The sequence below is a fragment of the Monopterus albus genome, unplaced genomic scaffold (assembly GCF_001952655.1).
Source record: "Monopterus albus unplaced genomic scaffold, M_albus_1.0 scaffold103.1, whole genome shotgun sequence".
Taxonomy (NCBI): Eukaryota; Metazoa; Chordata; class Actinopteri; order Synbranchiformes; family Synbranchidae; genus Monopterus; species Monopterus albus.
Window position 1 is genome coordinate 2279838 of NW_018127983.1, and position 16369 is coordinate 2296206.

The 16369-nt window shown below is 43.4% G+C and overlaps 2 protein-coding genes across 8 annotated transcripts in view; one reads left to right on the forward strand and one right to left on the reverse strand.

Annotated features, from left to right (window-relative positions):
- tp63 (tumor protein p63) overlaps positions 1-5913 on the forward strand; it is a 33218-nt gene extending 27305 nt beyond the window's left edge. For 6 of the 7 annotated variants that reach the window (XM_020609975.1, XM_020609973.1, XM_020609978.1 and 3 more), the window contains 4 exons: positions 252-397; positions 756-903; positions 4290-4383; positions 4482-5913. In XM_020609975.1, coding sequence (XP_020465631.1) covers positions 252-397; positions 756-903; positions 4290-4383; positions 4482-4778 — 685 coding nt within the window. In that variant the 3' untranslated portion in view covers positions 4779-5913. The remainder of the gene's footprint in view (positions 1-251; positions 398-755; positions 904-4289; positions 4384-4481) is intronic. The other variant, XM_020609980.1, reaches the window with a different exon arrangement.
- A 298-nt stretch (positions 5914-6211) lies between these two features.
- zbtb11 (zinc finger and BTB domain containing 11) lies at positions 6212-13256 on the reverse strand. The gene is made up of 11 exons (XM_020609981.1): positions 12710-13256; positions 11626-11788; positions 11542-11590; positions 11205-11436; positions 10116-11119; positions 9711-10031; positions 9206-9620; positions 7641-7758; positions 7386-7544; positions 7131-7306; positions 6212-7046 (listed from the first exon to the last, which is right to left on the reverse strand). Exons 1-11 carry the CDS (start codon positions 13017-13019, stop codon positions 6505-6507), a joined length of 3489 nt encoding a protein of 1162 aa, XP_020465637.1. The 5' UTR covers positions 13020-13256; the 3' UTR covers positions 6212-6504.
- Positions 13257-16369: the final 3113 nt, after the last annotated feature.

Below are 16369 nucleotides of genomic sequence, written 5' to 3' on the forward strand. Positions count from 1 at the left end.
TTGCTCAGTCTTTTTTTTTTTTTTTTTAGAACCATGTGATCATTATGAGGGATCCCTCTTGTTGCATTCAAAAATGAGTTACTGTAATAGTGCTATAATAATAATATTATGTTTATAACAGTTAACTTGTTCATGCTGTATACACACATTGTTTCCATGAAAGGACAGTAAAGACCAGGCTTGTACCTTTGAAGCTGAACACTGTAGAGCACTGATGGTAACAGACTGTAACCTCCTCTCTCCTCCCCCAGGACCTCAATGCCGTCTCAGCCCTCCTTCGGCTCCAGCTCCCCGACTCACGGAAAAGTCAACAAGCTGCCCTCTGTCAGCCAGCTCATCAACCCCCAGCAGCGTAACACACTCACCCCATCCAGCATGTCTGGAGGCCTGACTGACAGTAAGTGTGCCCGTTTGTTTCCCTTCCTGTCAATCTCTAGCCGTTCACGTCCCCTCCACTAGTCATCCCGTCCCTCCTGGGCTTAGTGTGTACATAGGATAGCGTGTCTGGGCAGGCAGGAGGGGACCTGAACGCCTCACAGCTCATCCCGCACCCCACCCTCCGACACTACGCTTCCTCCTCCAAAAAGCATGTGATCCCTGTGAGACTCTCCCGCAGGACCTTTTATGGTGCATTATGTGTCACGTAGAGAGTAACCTCCGCATGTCGCCCTCAGTGTGTTTCAGTTGAGCTTAAGCATTGTCCAAATCCCAGAGCAGTAGAAGAAAGCTCACAGTAGCTCCTTTTGTCTCTGCAGTGACTCCTATGATGGGCACTCACATCCCGATGAACACTGACATGAGTTCATTGAGCCCCACACACACACTGCAGCCACAGCTGCCCCTGGTGCCTTCCTCCCACTGTACTCCCCCTCCTCCATACCCTATGGACAGCAGCATCTCCAGGTACCTCATCCGACCACATCTACTTTTTTTTTTTTTTTTTACCATTGTCTTTATTGTGTATCTGTCTTTGGATGTATGGAGGCCCAAGTGTTCAATATTAGATAAAAAATAAATAATCCTGCGACTCGAACTATTGCAAATAAACTGAATTCGTTTTCCTAACAACTTTTATCTTCACATTTTAATGGCATTAAATTCCCTTCAAGAGCAGATTTTAATATCATATTAGCATTGTTCCGACAGTAGTTTTGTCCATTGTCACTATCACCCTTAAGCCAAATTTTTTTTTTGTTTTTTGAAATAACTGTTAACAAAAATTAGCCACTTAGCTCCTGTTAAGCTACAACTGCGGCGCTGGCCCTGTTGGAGTTGGAACTACAGAGACACTCTGATTATTCAAAGGAGTTTACAGAGTGACACCTCTTTGAATTCATAGATGATCTTTGGCTGCACAGACAGTGTATTGCAGCGAGTACACAAACCAACAAGCAAGTTTCATTTAGGCTTATCATGTCATTAGTTAGTGACAGATGACCTGCCTCTGCTGTTTCTTTGTTGTTGTTTTTTTAACCGGGAACTGCAACAATCAGCACCAGCTAAAAATGGGAATCTTCCCTGAATGATTTCCACTGTGAGATTTGCTCAGTGTCGGGATCACTGCTGTGCCAAAATGGTTCTTAACACAGGGTGATGCTGATGTACATCAATATACTCTGTGACCAGTTTAAACACACCGACCCACCAAAGCTTTCCATCCGACCCGCGGTTTATGAAATTAGAAAATAGGAGGAGGAAAAAAAAGACTGTAACCACCGTGTTCGTGATGTTGTACCAAAAGTGATCATCCACTAGAGACAGACTGCGGTCCATGGGAACACGCAGGCTGTCACTTGGCCCCCTTTATCGCCACCTACAGCTGCTTTTGTCAGAATCAAACCAATGTAAAATACAAAAAAATGTGATGTAGCTAATCAGCCATAACATTATGACCACCTATCTAATACTGTGTACTCAGCAGTTGGCTAGAATCCATGTCGCTCTGCAGCTCACCGTGCAGCTTCTGTGAATCCATGTGCTTCCTTATCTAAATTGTCAGGAAGAGCACAAATGTGTTGACCTTTCAGTGAAAAATATATGTAAAAGAGTGAAAACTGTGGGTGTGACTACAAGTTAGAGATGATTTATTAGACACATTCAACAGCCTCCCCATCCTGATATCTCCACTACAGCCCCTGACTCTTTCTCTTCATAGAGACCAATGGACAGTGTTTCTCATTTTCACACATTTAACAAAGGTTCAAACTAAATGGAATCTTTTGAAAAGCATGAATGAAATTTAAAAGTTTAATCTACAGTAGATCAACCTCATCATCAGTGAACCGTGGTCGTCCATGACCCTGTCTCCAGTTCACCATCTATCCTTCCTTAGACACTGTTGGTAGGTACTAACCACTGCAGACCAACAACACCCACCAAGACCTGCAGTGTAGGAGATGCTCTGACCCAGTCATCTCACCATCACAGTTTGATCCTTGTCAAAGTCACTCAGATCCTGACCCTTGTCCATTTTTCCTGCTTCCAACACATCAACTTTGAGGACTGACTGTTCACTTGCTGCCTAATATACCCCACACACTGACAGGTCACTGTAATAGATAGTCAGTGTTATTCACTTCACCCCTCAGTGGTCAGAATGTTATGGCTGATTGGTGTACATCTCTGTGTTGTGGCAGCTGTTTATCTTTGTGAACCCTGATCATTTGAGGATGTTGTAACTGAACAGTGAGTGACAGCTGTGCATAGTGAGGTTGGACTGACTTTACCTGCTGTCACTGATGCCTGTATCCGGACATCTGCAGAATTGGAATTTGTTGTTTACCACAGCTCCTGAGCTGCTTTCCTGTTATTTTGTGCCACAGTGTGTAAATATTGTATGTGGAATTGGTGCCGGCTGAAGGCAACAACAACACAACAGCAGCCCCCAGGTTGTTTTTTTTGGCCCAAAGTGTTAATTGTATTTGTTCAAAAACTTGGTGTTGACTTTTCTTTGTTCTTAAAGAATATAAATTATAATCTTATGTTTGAGGTTTAACAATTTGACATTTAACATTTGAAGTCCCTCTTCAGTGCTGTCTATCGTTTTTACGATGCAGGTTTATCATTGTAGGAACATAAACATTATTTGGTTCATAACATCTTAATCTGATTAAATGGTGACCGAAAACGTCCAGCATGTTAGGGGTTGGGGTTAACTTAATTTCTGAAAAACGTGAGGCAGGGTTGGTAACTTGGATCATTCAAAGCTGCAGACAGGTGACAAATATGAAGAAAACCCTGACTGGTCTCTTCCAGGTGTCCTCATCCACAGGACGCCAGGGGTCACTGACTGGTTTGTTGAGTATGATAATGATACAAATCATATGTTATGACCTTCACAGTCACCAGATCTCAACCCAGTTGTTCATCCCTCCAGTAGAGTTCAGCACCTTGGAGAATCAATGCCAAGGTGCACTGAAGTGGTTCTGGTGGCACAAGGTGGCCCGACACCTCACTGAGACATGTTGGGTTTTCTTTTCAGTTGCCACCCATCTGTAATTTAGCAGGGTTTTTATTCAAATGATGTCCTTCAGAGAAATACACACCTGGGAGGAGCAAACATCTAGTCTTTCTGGTGGTTGTAGCTTAGTTAGCAGGGAGGCAGGGAACTTGCTAAAAGAGAGGACGGACACTGGCGACAATTACACTGTCACAGGAAGATAAATGAAATGTCATTGGGGGAAACAAGCCATTATGATACAAATAAATTAAAAATTCTTAAACTATAAAACATTTTATATTGAGTTATTGTCAATGTATCATGTAGTTTTGTCTCTTTTCAATTTACCTTTTGTGGATTTATTTCATAATGCCTTAGTGTTGGTTTAATATTGAACACTGAGCTTCCATACATTTCCAATATTAGAAGTCAATAAGAATTACATGAATTTGACAAAATACAGGACCTAAGTTAACTAATATATTATTATTGACTTTAGCCATTGAATTGACCAGTTTTTATTCATTTTTTTATTTTTAATTTAGTTTTTAATTGTTTAGTTGTTTATTGCCTCAACTTAAATGATGCTTTTACAATGTGAACTCAGACTGAGGTCCCATTTAAAATTCAGAAGCGCCTTTCCTCAACACCACAGTCATGTTTAGTTTAGTTCACTGAGTTCTTTGACACCAGATGATTGTTCGTTTGCAGTTCAGCCTTTTGTCTGAAAACTTTGAAGTCTAAAGCAGAATGTGTTGACAGCTGCAGATACCCAGTGTGTCAGTTATATGACCATTGTATTGTTTGATGGATCCACCTTTAACCCCGTCCTCCTCTGCTGCTCCCACAGCTTCCTCATACGGCTGGGCTGCGCAGGCTGCTTGGACTACTTCACAGCACAGGGTCTAACCAACATCTACCAGATTGAGAACTATAACATGGAGGTGAGCCCTTGCCTATCCAACACGAGTCATTTGATGGGTTAGAGAGAAGAGTGGCTCCCCCTGCGAATACTAACGCTCCCCTGTGTAATGACCATTAGGACCTGTCCAGGCTGAAGATCCCCGCGGAGTTCCAGCACATAATCTGGAAGGGCATCATTGAACACCGACAGGCCATGGATTTTTCTCCCCCTCCCCACATAGTGCGTACCACCAGCGGGGCCTCCACCGTCAGCGTGGGCGCCTCTGAGGCCCGAGGTGAGCGTGTCATCGACGCTGTACGCTTCACCCTGCGCCAGACCATCTCCTTCCCACCACGTGACGAGTGGTCCGACTTCTCCTTCGACCTGGATTCTCGCCGCAACAAACAGCAGCGCATCAAGGAGGAGGGAGAGTAAGACGACCTCTGTGTCGTTGCAAGTGTTCCCACTACTCATTTCACGCCTGAATTGGAACATTTCAGTTGAAAACCTGGTATTACTGCTGAGGACAAAATACATATTCTCATAGAAATGCACTTAATTTCATTGTTGTTCTGGTTCTCGGGGTCGCTGAGGAGAAACTAAAGCTGTTGAGCAAAGGTGCGTTTGATTGTTCTGATTTCTTGAGAGCACTTCAGAAATGTTGAGGATTGCTTTGAGGTTTAAGTGTTCACAATTTATTCCCATGTTAAAGCATGACTGGAAACAAACTTGGATTAGAGGGTTTACTAGGGCTTTGATTTCTGCTATGGGCCACAGCAAAACTGTATTTTAGTTGGTTATACTTTTAAGTTTTTGCCATTATGGTTGTACAAGTTAGTCACATACACTGTCGGTTTTTCATTTGTGGCAGAAGTCAGCATTGATTGTATACATTTCAAATGTTTCCTGTCAGAAGTATTATGTCAATTTATGGGCAATTTATTTTCTGCTGTAGCTTTTTTTTTTATAAGTCTGAGACCAGTGCATCACCGTTTTGTCAGGGTGTGAAGTATGCATGTGTTGTGTCAGATGGTCATTGATTTGATGTAGCTATATATAGGCCTAATGCTCTTAACCCAGTGTTTTACAGTACAGTGATACTATGACTGATGTCCTTTTGTTTGCTCTTGTTTTACTGCTGTGCAAAGTGGTTACGCTTGCATTTTGAGAGCCAGATGCCTAGCACAAGTATTTTTTTTTTTATTATTCATGAACCACGTTTTGGTAGAGGTTTATTTCATTTGATAACTAGCCAAAACCTATGATATAGCTGTATATACACTTGTATAGTTTTCTTTGTTTGAAAGTCTCCTTAGAGAAAATGCATGGTTGTCATCATGGAACAAAGCATACTGATGTGAATACTGCCTGGGTGTTACTACCAGCAACAAATGTATTAATTCATAAGCGTGCATACAGTATGTGTATCCTGCTTTAGCCTGTAGCCCATGTTCAGCTTTGTTTCATGTAGTCAGCATTGTCAGAAAGCAGAAACACTCAATTTTCATGTTTTTGTACAATGTATTGTAAATATGTTGCAATATACCAGGGGTATTTTGATACAAATCTGAAATAAATATCCATACTTGCTGTATTGCATGTTCATCTTTGTGTCAAGTTATTATGTGGCTTCACCCTTTCAGTTACAAACCCCAAGCTGTATGAAGGTCTCAGTGAAACGTCCTGATGACTGTCACTCCTGCACCTTCAGGACAGATTTATGAAGCTCTTTGGTGAAAAGATTTTATTCTGAGCCAAATCTAGGAATCCAAAATACAAAGCTCCTGAGGCACCAGATGTTTTCTACAGCAAAGTCTCGCAGCTTTTCTGTCACTAAAAAAAAACAGACTGGAGATGTTGCAAGATGAAATACATGTTGTCCAAGTATTGTGTTATTTCTGCCTTTATTTCTCCCAAGTGCCAAATTTCTTAAAGTCACAAATGAACCTTGTTACTGTATATGCAACTATTTACACACGACATAGAAATGTGAACACATGGACACACAAACAATTCTGGGCTGAATCCTCCACTCATGGCTCGGTGGCACTTTGTACAATTTCAGAAAAATAAGCATCTTTTTACATACGGTTTCATTTTATGCCGACTGAACAACAGTGTGGTCTGTCTGTGTGGCAGAATCCTGATCCCCTGCCCGAACTTACTCGACCTCAGCCACCTGAGCCACCTCCACCTCCATGGTCTGAATCACCTCGGCTCCTTGCTCAAGCTTGCCCCCTGTGAGGGCCTGCTGTGCCAGGACATAGTTCACAACCTGCATGATGCCCTGATCTGAGAGTGTTGCCACCGAGCCATCGGTCACAGCCTGCACGGCCTGCACGGCCTCCACAGCCTCCACTGTCTCTTCTGTGATCAGGACAGTTTCTATCTCCTCTGAGTGTGTCTGCTGGGCCGGCTGGAGCTCAGGAGGCAGTTCGGATGCTAAGATGCTGACGGCGTGCTCCACCTGGGTACCCTGGTTATGGAACTGGAGGGTGTCCTTCTCTAGCATGATTTTCCCAGGCAGACTGTCCCCATGGTACTTGGCCATGTGTTTACGTAGAGTGCGGGCATCGATGTGGGCCTCCTGACACATGGGGCACACGTACGGCCGTTCTCCCGTATGTGTGCGGACGTGGCGCTTTAGAGAGCGTGCGTCAGCCCAGGCAACGCCACACGTCAGACATTCAAATGGTTTCACTCCTAAAAAGAGGAAAGAAAAAAAAAAATCACTGCTGTAAAAAGATTTCATACAAATGAGCTCACACAAACCGGACCGAGTCTCACCCTGGTGGTTGTTGATGTGGCGTCTGTACTCTCGGAGCTGAGTGAACTTCCTGCCACACTGCTCACATTCTCTCTCCAGGTTCTGCTTTACTCTGCCCTTCTTCCCGTGTGTGGCTTTTTTAATGTGTCTCCTGAACAGAGCCTTCTCAAAGAACTCCTTCCCGCACACGTTACACCTGAACAGACAAATAAACATGACCCATCTGCAGTGATTCAGTGTGATTCAACGTGTACTGCAGTTCTTGCTAGACTTACTTAAAGGGTTCAGCCACACTGTGGGACTTGACGTGGGAGTACCAGTCCTTCTTCCAGCTGTAGCACTTCCCACACACCTGGCACTGGAAGGGCTTCAGACCCATATGCTTGTTCATGTGCTGCTGGAGATCCTTTGCTTCGTAGAACCTCTTATCACAGCTGCAGGTGAGGTGAAGGGGAAGGAGCAAAATGCATTTAAATCTCATCTCAGGACTTCAATCCTGTGTCTTTAAGGAAAAATGAACAGTTACTCACTGAGAACAAGCAAAAGGCCGGACGTCAGGTTTGGGCTGGTGCTTCTTCAGGTGTTTGCTCACAGCTGAGGCTCGATGGAAAGTGGCTCCACATGTGTTGCAGAGGTACTTTGATTCACCTATAGATGAAAACAGCCACACATTAGGTCAATTTACGCTCCTATCTGAACAAAGTATTAAAGGGTCAGATCACCCAAATTCCAAAAAAACATCCCATCATTTTAGCTAGACAAAATAAACTAAAACTAATCTCAAGGTCCTCTCACTAGGCTGTTTTTCAAAGATTTCAGTTGTATTTGTAATCAGATGCACTTGTGACAGAGTTGTATATTAATCTTTATAATAGCTGAGCAAACAAATTTACAGTTCAAGACGTGCAATTCAGCAGAACGCTCCAGAGATAGTGAGTAAGGGGATGCTCAGACAGGGGTTTAGCTAGCTTTGCAAAAGGTTCCAACTTTATCTCTGGAGATTTGGAGATTACTAGCTCTGAATTCCTGCTTCTGCCCCATTGACTGCATCTATGATGGATGTGATGAATCAATGTGGCGAATCATTCACCCCCTGGTGGCTGGTTGCACTGTAGGTCATAAATCCCGCCTCCTCCATGTTATTGGTCCAGATACAAGCCAAATTAAAAACTCAAAGTACAAATCCAATTTTCCCTCAGAGGTGATTTCTGTGGTTTTTGGTAGATAACACACTGTTGTGTGTACAAGTGGTCATTGTTCTGATAAGTTTGATTTTAGTAAGTTACTTGATGATAAACAAAGAGATGTCTTTTGGTTGATTTGACAGCTTTGACTGGCGGACTGAAACCACGGCTCCACCTCTGGTCGCTACTGCGCAGAATCCGGGTGTAAAAAAAGCAAGATCGTATTTACGATACATTGGCTTCATTGGAGGGAAGTGGTGACGGCACGTCCATCATATATAAAGGCAATGTTTTACCCCAGTACAACATGTTCTCTTAAACTGGATAATCAACAGCAGGTGATCTGTTGATCTGCCATTTTAATGCCGAGAGCACCACGAACAAAATTCCATTCATTTCATCTGTGTTGAAGTGAAAGAAGTCCCAGAGATGGATATTTCAAACTCTGGACAAAGAAAACCAAAACTATCTGCATGGCTGCATACAAGTCAAGAAAAACTGACACTTTTAGCCATTTAACTTTGTACAGTCGCAATCTGCTGTCAGTATTTCTCCTGTTGCTGTCGGCAGGCTCCACCATCTATAGATGCAAACCTCATCCAGAGGGCTTCGGGGCAAACAGGAGGCCATGGTAGAGTCCAAAGTTTTCTCCTTCAGTTACAGTGTGTTGCTGCCAGAGCTTGATTAGCCTCGCTCACAAACAGCATATAAATATACTGTATAGCATCTATGGCCTCGTTTCAATTGACCACTGGGATCATAATGACAAGAGCAGAGCTGCTACAAGATATTATAACCACGCGTGTCAATCAATCAGGAACAAAACTTTTCAGTGACACTGGTATAACTGAGCAATTTGTGTGAACTGAGCCTTTAAATGACAACAGATTTAAACCACAGTGTGCACTGACCTGTATGAACACTGGTGTGCTCCTCCATGCTCCGCTTGCTCACAAAAGACTTCTTACAGAACCCACACTGGAACTGTTTGCTGACATCGTGCAGCGCCCTGTGCATTTTCAGACTGTGTTTGTGGGCGAACGTCTTGCCGCAGACCTTACAGGAGTGAGGCCGCACGCCCGTGTGAGTCAGCATGTGGATCCGCAGTGAGTACAGCTTGGGCAAGGTCTTCCCGCAGATGTCGCACACAAATTCTCTTTTGGTATGTGGAGATGAAGTCTTGTCATCCAAATCATTGTCAGACTTCCCCTCAGAGCTCAGTTCTACAGAGGGCTTGGTGACGGGTGCTCGCTGGCTGCTCTGCTGCTTGTGTCGGGCCAGGTGGGCTCGGAGCGAGGCAGCGTACTGGAACTCCTTACTACACAGCTAAAAGAGGGGCACACAAAAGTTATGGTCAGAACATCACTGAAAAAACAAAGTGAAATGTGACACTGACTGACTAATACACATACTCACACTGCACTTGTATCCACGAGCTTTCTCATGCTTTAATGTGTGCATGATGAGAGAGTAGCGTCTTTGGAAAGACATGCCACACTCAGAGCATGTGTGCTCCCCATCCACAGCACTCTCTGCTGGGGTTTGACCCTGCTTGGTTCCGGTCTCAGGCTCTGCCTCCTTCATCCCAGCCTGCTCTGCTCTGACCTCTCTGACTGTCATGCAGTCCCCAGCGCTGGCTTCTGGTTCTGGCCCAGATTCAGACACAGACGGACCCTCTGCTTGACTCTCCAAAGGTTGTTTTGGTGGTCTCCCCCGTTTTCCAGGCCTCAGACCAACCTAAAAGAAGGTTTATGTTCATCTACTACAAATATTTTCACTCCTAAAATATGCAATTAAAAATTTCAGTATAAGTACACCTACCTTAGGTGTGGGGGCACTCGCTGGGGTTGGACCTTTCTTTCCCTCCTCTTCGTCCTCCAGCCCCATATGTAAACGAGCATAACCTCCCTCTACAATAGAGCGCTGCCGGAGTCGTCTTTTGTTTGGGTCATCTGATGTCATCTCCTGTCTGTCTGCACAGCCTTCATCAGAGGGATCCTCCTTCTCCAGCGGTAAGAACTCCTCCACTTGCCCCACCTTCTTCATCTTGGCTGGACGCCCTCGTTTGCGTTTTTGGGGCAGAGGTGCTGATTCCATTTGCTCCTGAGGCAATGTCACTGCTTCAGCGGTGGCTGCAGACAGAAGTTTGATGGACTCTGATGGGCTTACTTTGTCTGGGTCTACATTTATAACAAAGGCTCCTCCTTCAGTGACCAGTGGCTGGGCCATCGCCAGGCAGGCAGACGCGAGGGACTCTCTGGCTCCAGCCTGCCCACTGTGGGTGACCACAGTCATGGTCTCCCCGTTAATTCCTTCTGCACTGCCGGAGATCAGAGTGACGGTGTCTCCCGTCTCGGCCTGTCCAGTGTGAGCGATCAGAGTCAGTGTTTCACTTTGTCCAGCCTGTCCACTGTGCACTTTGTCTCCCTCTACAGCTTCAGTGACCACTGTCACTGGCTGCTCGACGTAGGACTCTTTGGGAGGTGCAACAAAAGCCAAAGATTCACATGTTACAGCAACACCACTATGGGTGACCACTGCTCTGCCATCACTCTCTATGGTCACCATATAAGCACCAGACTCATCCTTCTGACCTTCCTCAGAAACCAGCTGGCTCGACACCACGGTGTGCACATTGCCTCTTTGATACACAGTCAGCTTCTGCTCCTCCACCTGCTTATGCACAGACTCGCATATCTGCAGCACCTCTGTCATCAGCAGATGCCGGGCAAGGTTAGCAATATCTGCCATGATGCAGAAATTAAAAGTTAGCATGGAAGTGTATGCAAAGTCCAGCAGCGGTAGGAAGCTACCTTTGGTGAAACCTGGAGAAAAGAAGAAGAAAAAAGGTTATAACTGGGAAGGGCACACAACAATCTGGAGAGTAGCCAAGACAAAACAAAAGCTTACCAGAGAGGTCGACCACAGCTTCATGTGTGGTCACTGCCCCCTTCTCAAAAAAGAGCTCACTGAAATATTCACTGCATGCTGCCAGTACAGCTTTGTGTGCACGGTACTCTTCTCCTTCAATCAGCAGTGTGATATCACAGAACTGATTGCTGAGACGCTGCTGGTTAAGTTTTTCCAACATTGTTTGGCTGTGCTTAGGCATGAACTGATTCACCTCACCCTTGCTGTCCACCTGGTAAAAATCACACATATACACACACAAAATACTCATCAACAAAATACCCAAATGTAGGGGAAGAAATACCTCACTGCTGTCATCATTAGAGGTGATGCTCACAAAGACCAGTTCGTGCTTGGCGGCGGCCATCGTCTTGGTCTCAGCTGAGAGGACGAGTCCGTGGAGAATAAACTATCATCTCCTTCTTCTTCTCCCTCTTCCTCGTTCTCTTCCTCATCCATGTTGGCGGCCGCCCTGCGTCTTCCCTGCTGGGAGAACAGCCGAGGTCCAGAACCATCATCTGCACCGCGCCTGCTCTGACACTGAGCACACTCTCTGATGTGGTCTTTAACATGCTTCAGGATACCTGAGGAAAGACAGGATACTCTGTGGTGACGCCTTGGAGGGTTAGTGATGTAGTTATTAGCATGTTATTTTTTTATATAATTGTTTTATTATTAATTGTCACTAATATATATTATTATTATATTAACTATTTATTATTATTTAGTTAGTTAGGCTTAGTTTATGGTGCTGTTAGGGACAGGTGGATGATGCCAAAGCTTGTTTTACTTCAGTGACGTTCAGAGTTTTGATACCTGGTGTTGGAGACGTTGTGCACATTAAAATCCCTGTAGCTTCATAAGGCTCCATTCAACCAGCACTAGGTGCTGCTAAAAGTCACTCCATTCATATGTTGTTAATATTTTGTCTACTAGTTATAGCAATAAAAGCAGACAAAATATAGACAGGACCAGAGGTAACAATTATTTCATTAGCTATTTATTTGGCAAATATTTTCCAACTAATTGTTTTAACTATAAAATGTCAGAAAAGAACAAAATACATAAATTCGCATTGCTTGTCTGATTAACAGTTCTAACTACAAAAATATTCGATTTACTATCATATAAGACAAAGAAAACATAAAACATTGACAGTTGTGGCGCTGAAACCAGTAAATCTTTAACAATTCAGCTCAAACAGGTAACATAACTGCACCTATTGCCTTTGTCTGTGTATTTCTTCTTCCAGTAACGAAACGTTAAGGCTGGTTAAAAAGTCTGCGTGGTGTGTTCGGCATATACGTAATCGGTAAATAAAATTATTCTGCCGTTTCCCACCCGTCTCGTGTTTTTAACCCAATTTCTCAACACTTCATGTAACCTCTAGGTGGCGTGTACGGCGGTGACCAGTGGCGTACGTTAATATTTGTTGCGGGTTTGTTTACGGCGGTCCTCTGGCTGATTTAATCGCCTCACAGTGACTACGTCCATCGAGGTCTCACCTCTCCACCAGTACTTCTGAGAGATGTACTCCCAAGTGAGCTGCTGGTTGAGGTGCTCCCCTCCCTCCATAATGTGCGCCTCGGTGATAAGTTCCTTCCTCCGGGCGTCCTGTAGCACCACCTCCAGCTCGGTGAAATCATTCTGGCCTTTTAATCGACGCTGGTAAAACAGCGTCCCGTTTCGGACAACGTAGCAGGCAGCCGCTTTGCGTATTTTTCTCTTGGTATTACCGGGCGTCCCCGGCGCATATGGCTCCCGTTCATCAGTCAGATAGCGTATGATGGCCAAGTAGCTTTCTTCACACGACATGTCTCTGCTGACCCGCGCTTTTCACGCACAATTGTGGATTTATCTCGAAGAGGAGCCCCCTCTTCGGATTGTAAATTTGAGATGTAAATTTTATGTGGCGTTCAGATAATAGATAGCGTCAAATAGAAATGCCACAACAACATTTCAACTTGTTTCCGAGGGTGGAACTGCAGTTCACAACCGTCAGGGTAGACTTGCCCGAACAGACAAAATGGCTGCTGCACAACCGGATATTGCGTTGGCAGTGGCGGAAAAACCGCGCGACCATTATCCACCACAAGAGGGCACAATGTCCATGCGTATAACACCGTAGAAAAGCAACATTTGTTATCCTATTTTTATTTACCTATTTAGTTCGTTAGTTTTTAATTGTAGTTCCTTTATATGTTTTAATTCAGTTATTTACTATTTATGGTAGTAATATATCTCAGTTTTATTCGAAAAAACGTGACATTTTGTGGTGTATGGTTGAATTTTATTTCATTATCTTTTAACTTTAAGAATATAGAGTATTTTATATAGTATTACACCACAGCTGGCAGCAGACTTTCTTTCATTCCAAGACTGTTGCTTTCAACATGTATGAGTTAAATAAAGAAATGTTGCACAAGGTAGATTAATTTTAATAGCACTTTTTTACTTTGCACTTTCACTGAACTGTGCAAACCACTTACTCCATAAATGTATCATTTAAGGCCTATGTCCCAATTTGTAGCAGCTGGGATTAGTGTTAATATTCTTTCTTATGCTGCTACAGTGTCCACTCATATTGTGTTGTTAACACACTGCAGGTTACATGAGTTTTCCACTGCTTAATCATCCTGATATGAATAAGGTAGCCTACACGTACAGTGTTAGAAGATGGGGGAAACTGTTTGACAGTCAATACTGCACATTTAAATGTGCCAAAGAATGGGAGAACATGTTTATTTACCATTATTTGGAGTGTCAGGCCATACCATCATAAATTTTCAGAACCCCACAATAAGCAACACAATTTTCCAGGCCTAACCTACCCTTAACATAAAGCATTCCTGAACCCTGTCCTCACCCAAGCAAAGAGATGATATATGCCTTGACCCACAGCATCTGCATTGTATTTTCTCAGCTAAAGCAGTGTCTGGCCCAGCTGGCTTGTAATGGCAGTCTCCTCTGAGAGCTGGGTTCACTCAGTTGTCCAACCACTGACATTAACACTGTTATACCTAAATTGCCTAACAAAACAAGACTATTAAAAATTCCAGTGAGTCTGTAACTATATTATCACCAATACAAGTTTTTTTGTGGGTGTTAATTTACCTATGGCCTCTCTATAGAGGTCATTAATTAAATATTAAACCAAAAACATTGTGAATGCATGTTGTCAGGAAGTATGGATGAGGAGTGAGATGGCCTTGACTTTGCTCCTGTGTAACTTAGTCAGAAGCCCATTCGCTCAAAAGGAAACTTTTGAGGCAGGAACTTTAATTTCAGATATCCTCATCCTGTGGCCACCACCTAGGCCCTCTGATCCTTTACCCAGGCTCTCCTTTTTGTTGTCCAAGTGAAAATCCAAGGATGATGGAACATTTTCTACTGTTGAGCCCAGGTGTGGAACAGTTTACCTCTCACTGCCAAGTAGTCCCCCTCGCTGCTAAATCCCAAGACCTTATTTTCACCTTGTTTTCAAGTTAGCAAAACTGTGAATCAATTGAAATGTGGTTTTGGTCCACTTCCTGTTTGAAAGTAGGCTATATTTTATACCAGTCAGTATGAAAGCAGTTACTTGGAAAAAACACCTCTCATTCTTTACATTTATACACACAATATATTTAAGATTACACATTCCTTTTTGTCCTTTGAAACATAAAAACATAAAACATTAAATCAGGTTTTCAGTACATCTGGTATCAGTACACATCAGTACACCTAGTTTTACAAAATCAGCTTGCATCTTGAGTGTGATGGTGATAAACAACAGGGAAAAGACAGCAAATCTTAAAATTGGAGAAGCTAGAACCAGCTCACTAAATAACTGATTCATTCAGAAATGCTGTTGAAGGATTTTCTATCATTAACAACTCAACTACTTGTTTTTATGCTATTCGGCACCCTACAGTGAACTAAAAGAAACAAGGCATTCAGGCAGCTCAGAGATTCATCTAATTCTCCACAATAAAATTAAAAAGGTGACATGAATCAGCTCTAGTTCTTCCTTCTATTGGTCAGATGCCACAGTTAAAATAAAAAAGAAAGAAAAAAAAGAAGGAAAAAAAGAGGCTCCTCTGTTTTTGCTTAAAGAAATAATGTGACCTAGGGGGCACTGCAGAGTTAGTTTATGTGTTGGCTTTTGCTAGGAGGAATTATTAATTTCATCATCTGACCACAGTGTCACATTTTCAGAGGATTACTGTAAGCTGGCAGGGTGGGGAGACACGTCATTTGTTGCTCAGTCATGTGTGAAATATCAAATCTTACATCAACAACAGGTCAATAATGTGTCTCGGCACTGCAATCTATTTTTTATAGTTAGAGTGACAAGAACTTGGTCACTGAAGAGGACGTTCACAGCTCTGGTTTGTGTGAAAGTCACTGCTCTTGTGCAGTCACTTCTTTTAACAAACACTCTGCCTGTTGTTTCAGTTTAAGTGCAAATTTCCACCTGCTCCAACAGTCTAGCTACTCTTCAGATTCTTCAGAATGCGCCTTTGTGGACTGAAATCCTGCTCACAAATGCCTGATTCACTCAGTCAACTCTATACAGCACTGCTTTCACACTCAGTTACAGCAGAACTGAGTCACAAGCTCCCCCTGTCATGTACACATTAAGACAACTAGTGTTATCTCTGATTAGTTCAGGTCTTTGCTTCCCATACAGAGCAGATCTGATGTGTTTGGTTCCCCCTACTATGAGGCAGAGATTTAATATGTTTATTCTCACTTGCTGTTGGCCGACACCTCAACGCGTGTCGCCGAGTGTTTATACGAATGCTGGGAAAGAGGTGATTTGCATCAGAGTGTTTCTGTGTCACAGGACATTTGTTTGTTCCTTCCAGCCATCACTCCAGTTTTAATAGCATAGTACAGGTTGCTTGGATGTTTAATCTAATCTGTCATCCCTTCATGTTCAGACTTTTTCCAACTAAAATACCTTTGTGTAGTTTCTCTGTTAATTCACTGTTACCATGCAGCTTGATAGCTGTCTCATACACCTTGTCACTTCCTCCTAGAGAGGTATTTGTTCCACCATCACCATTTCCTCCTTGTCTGAGACATTCTTTGTTGGTGCAAAGACAAAGACACCAGTGTTTCAGAACAGGAAGGCTGGTTGCAGATTTCCTCAGGTATCCTGCAGGTAAAAACAACAGTGT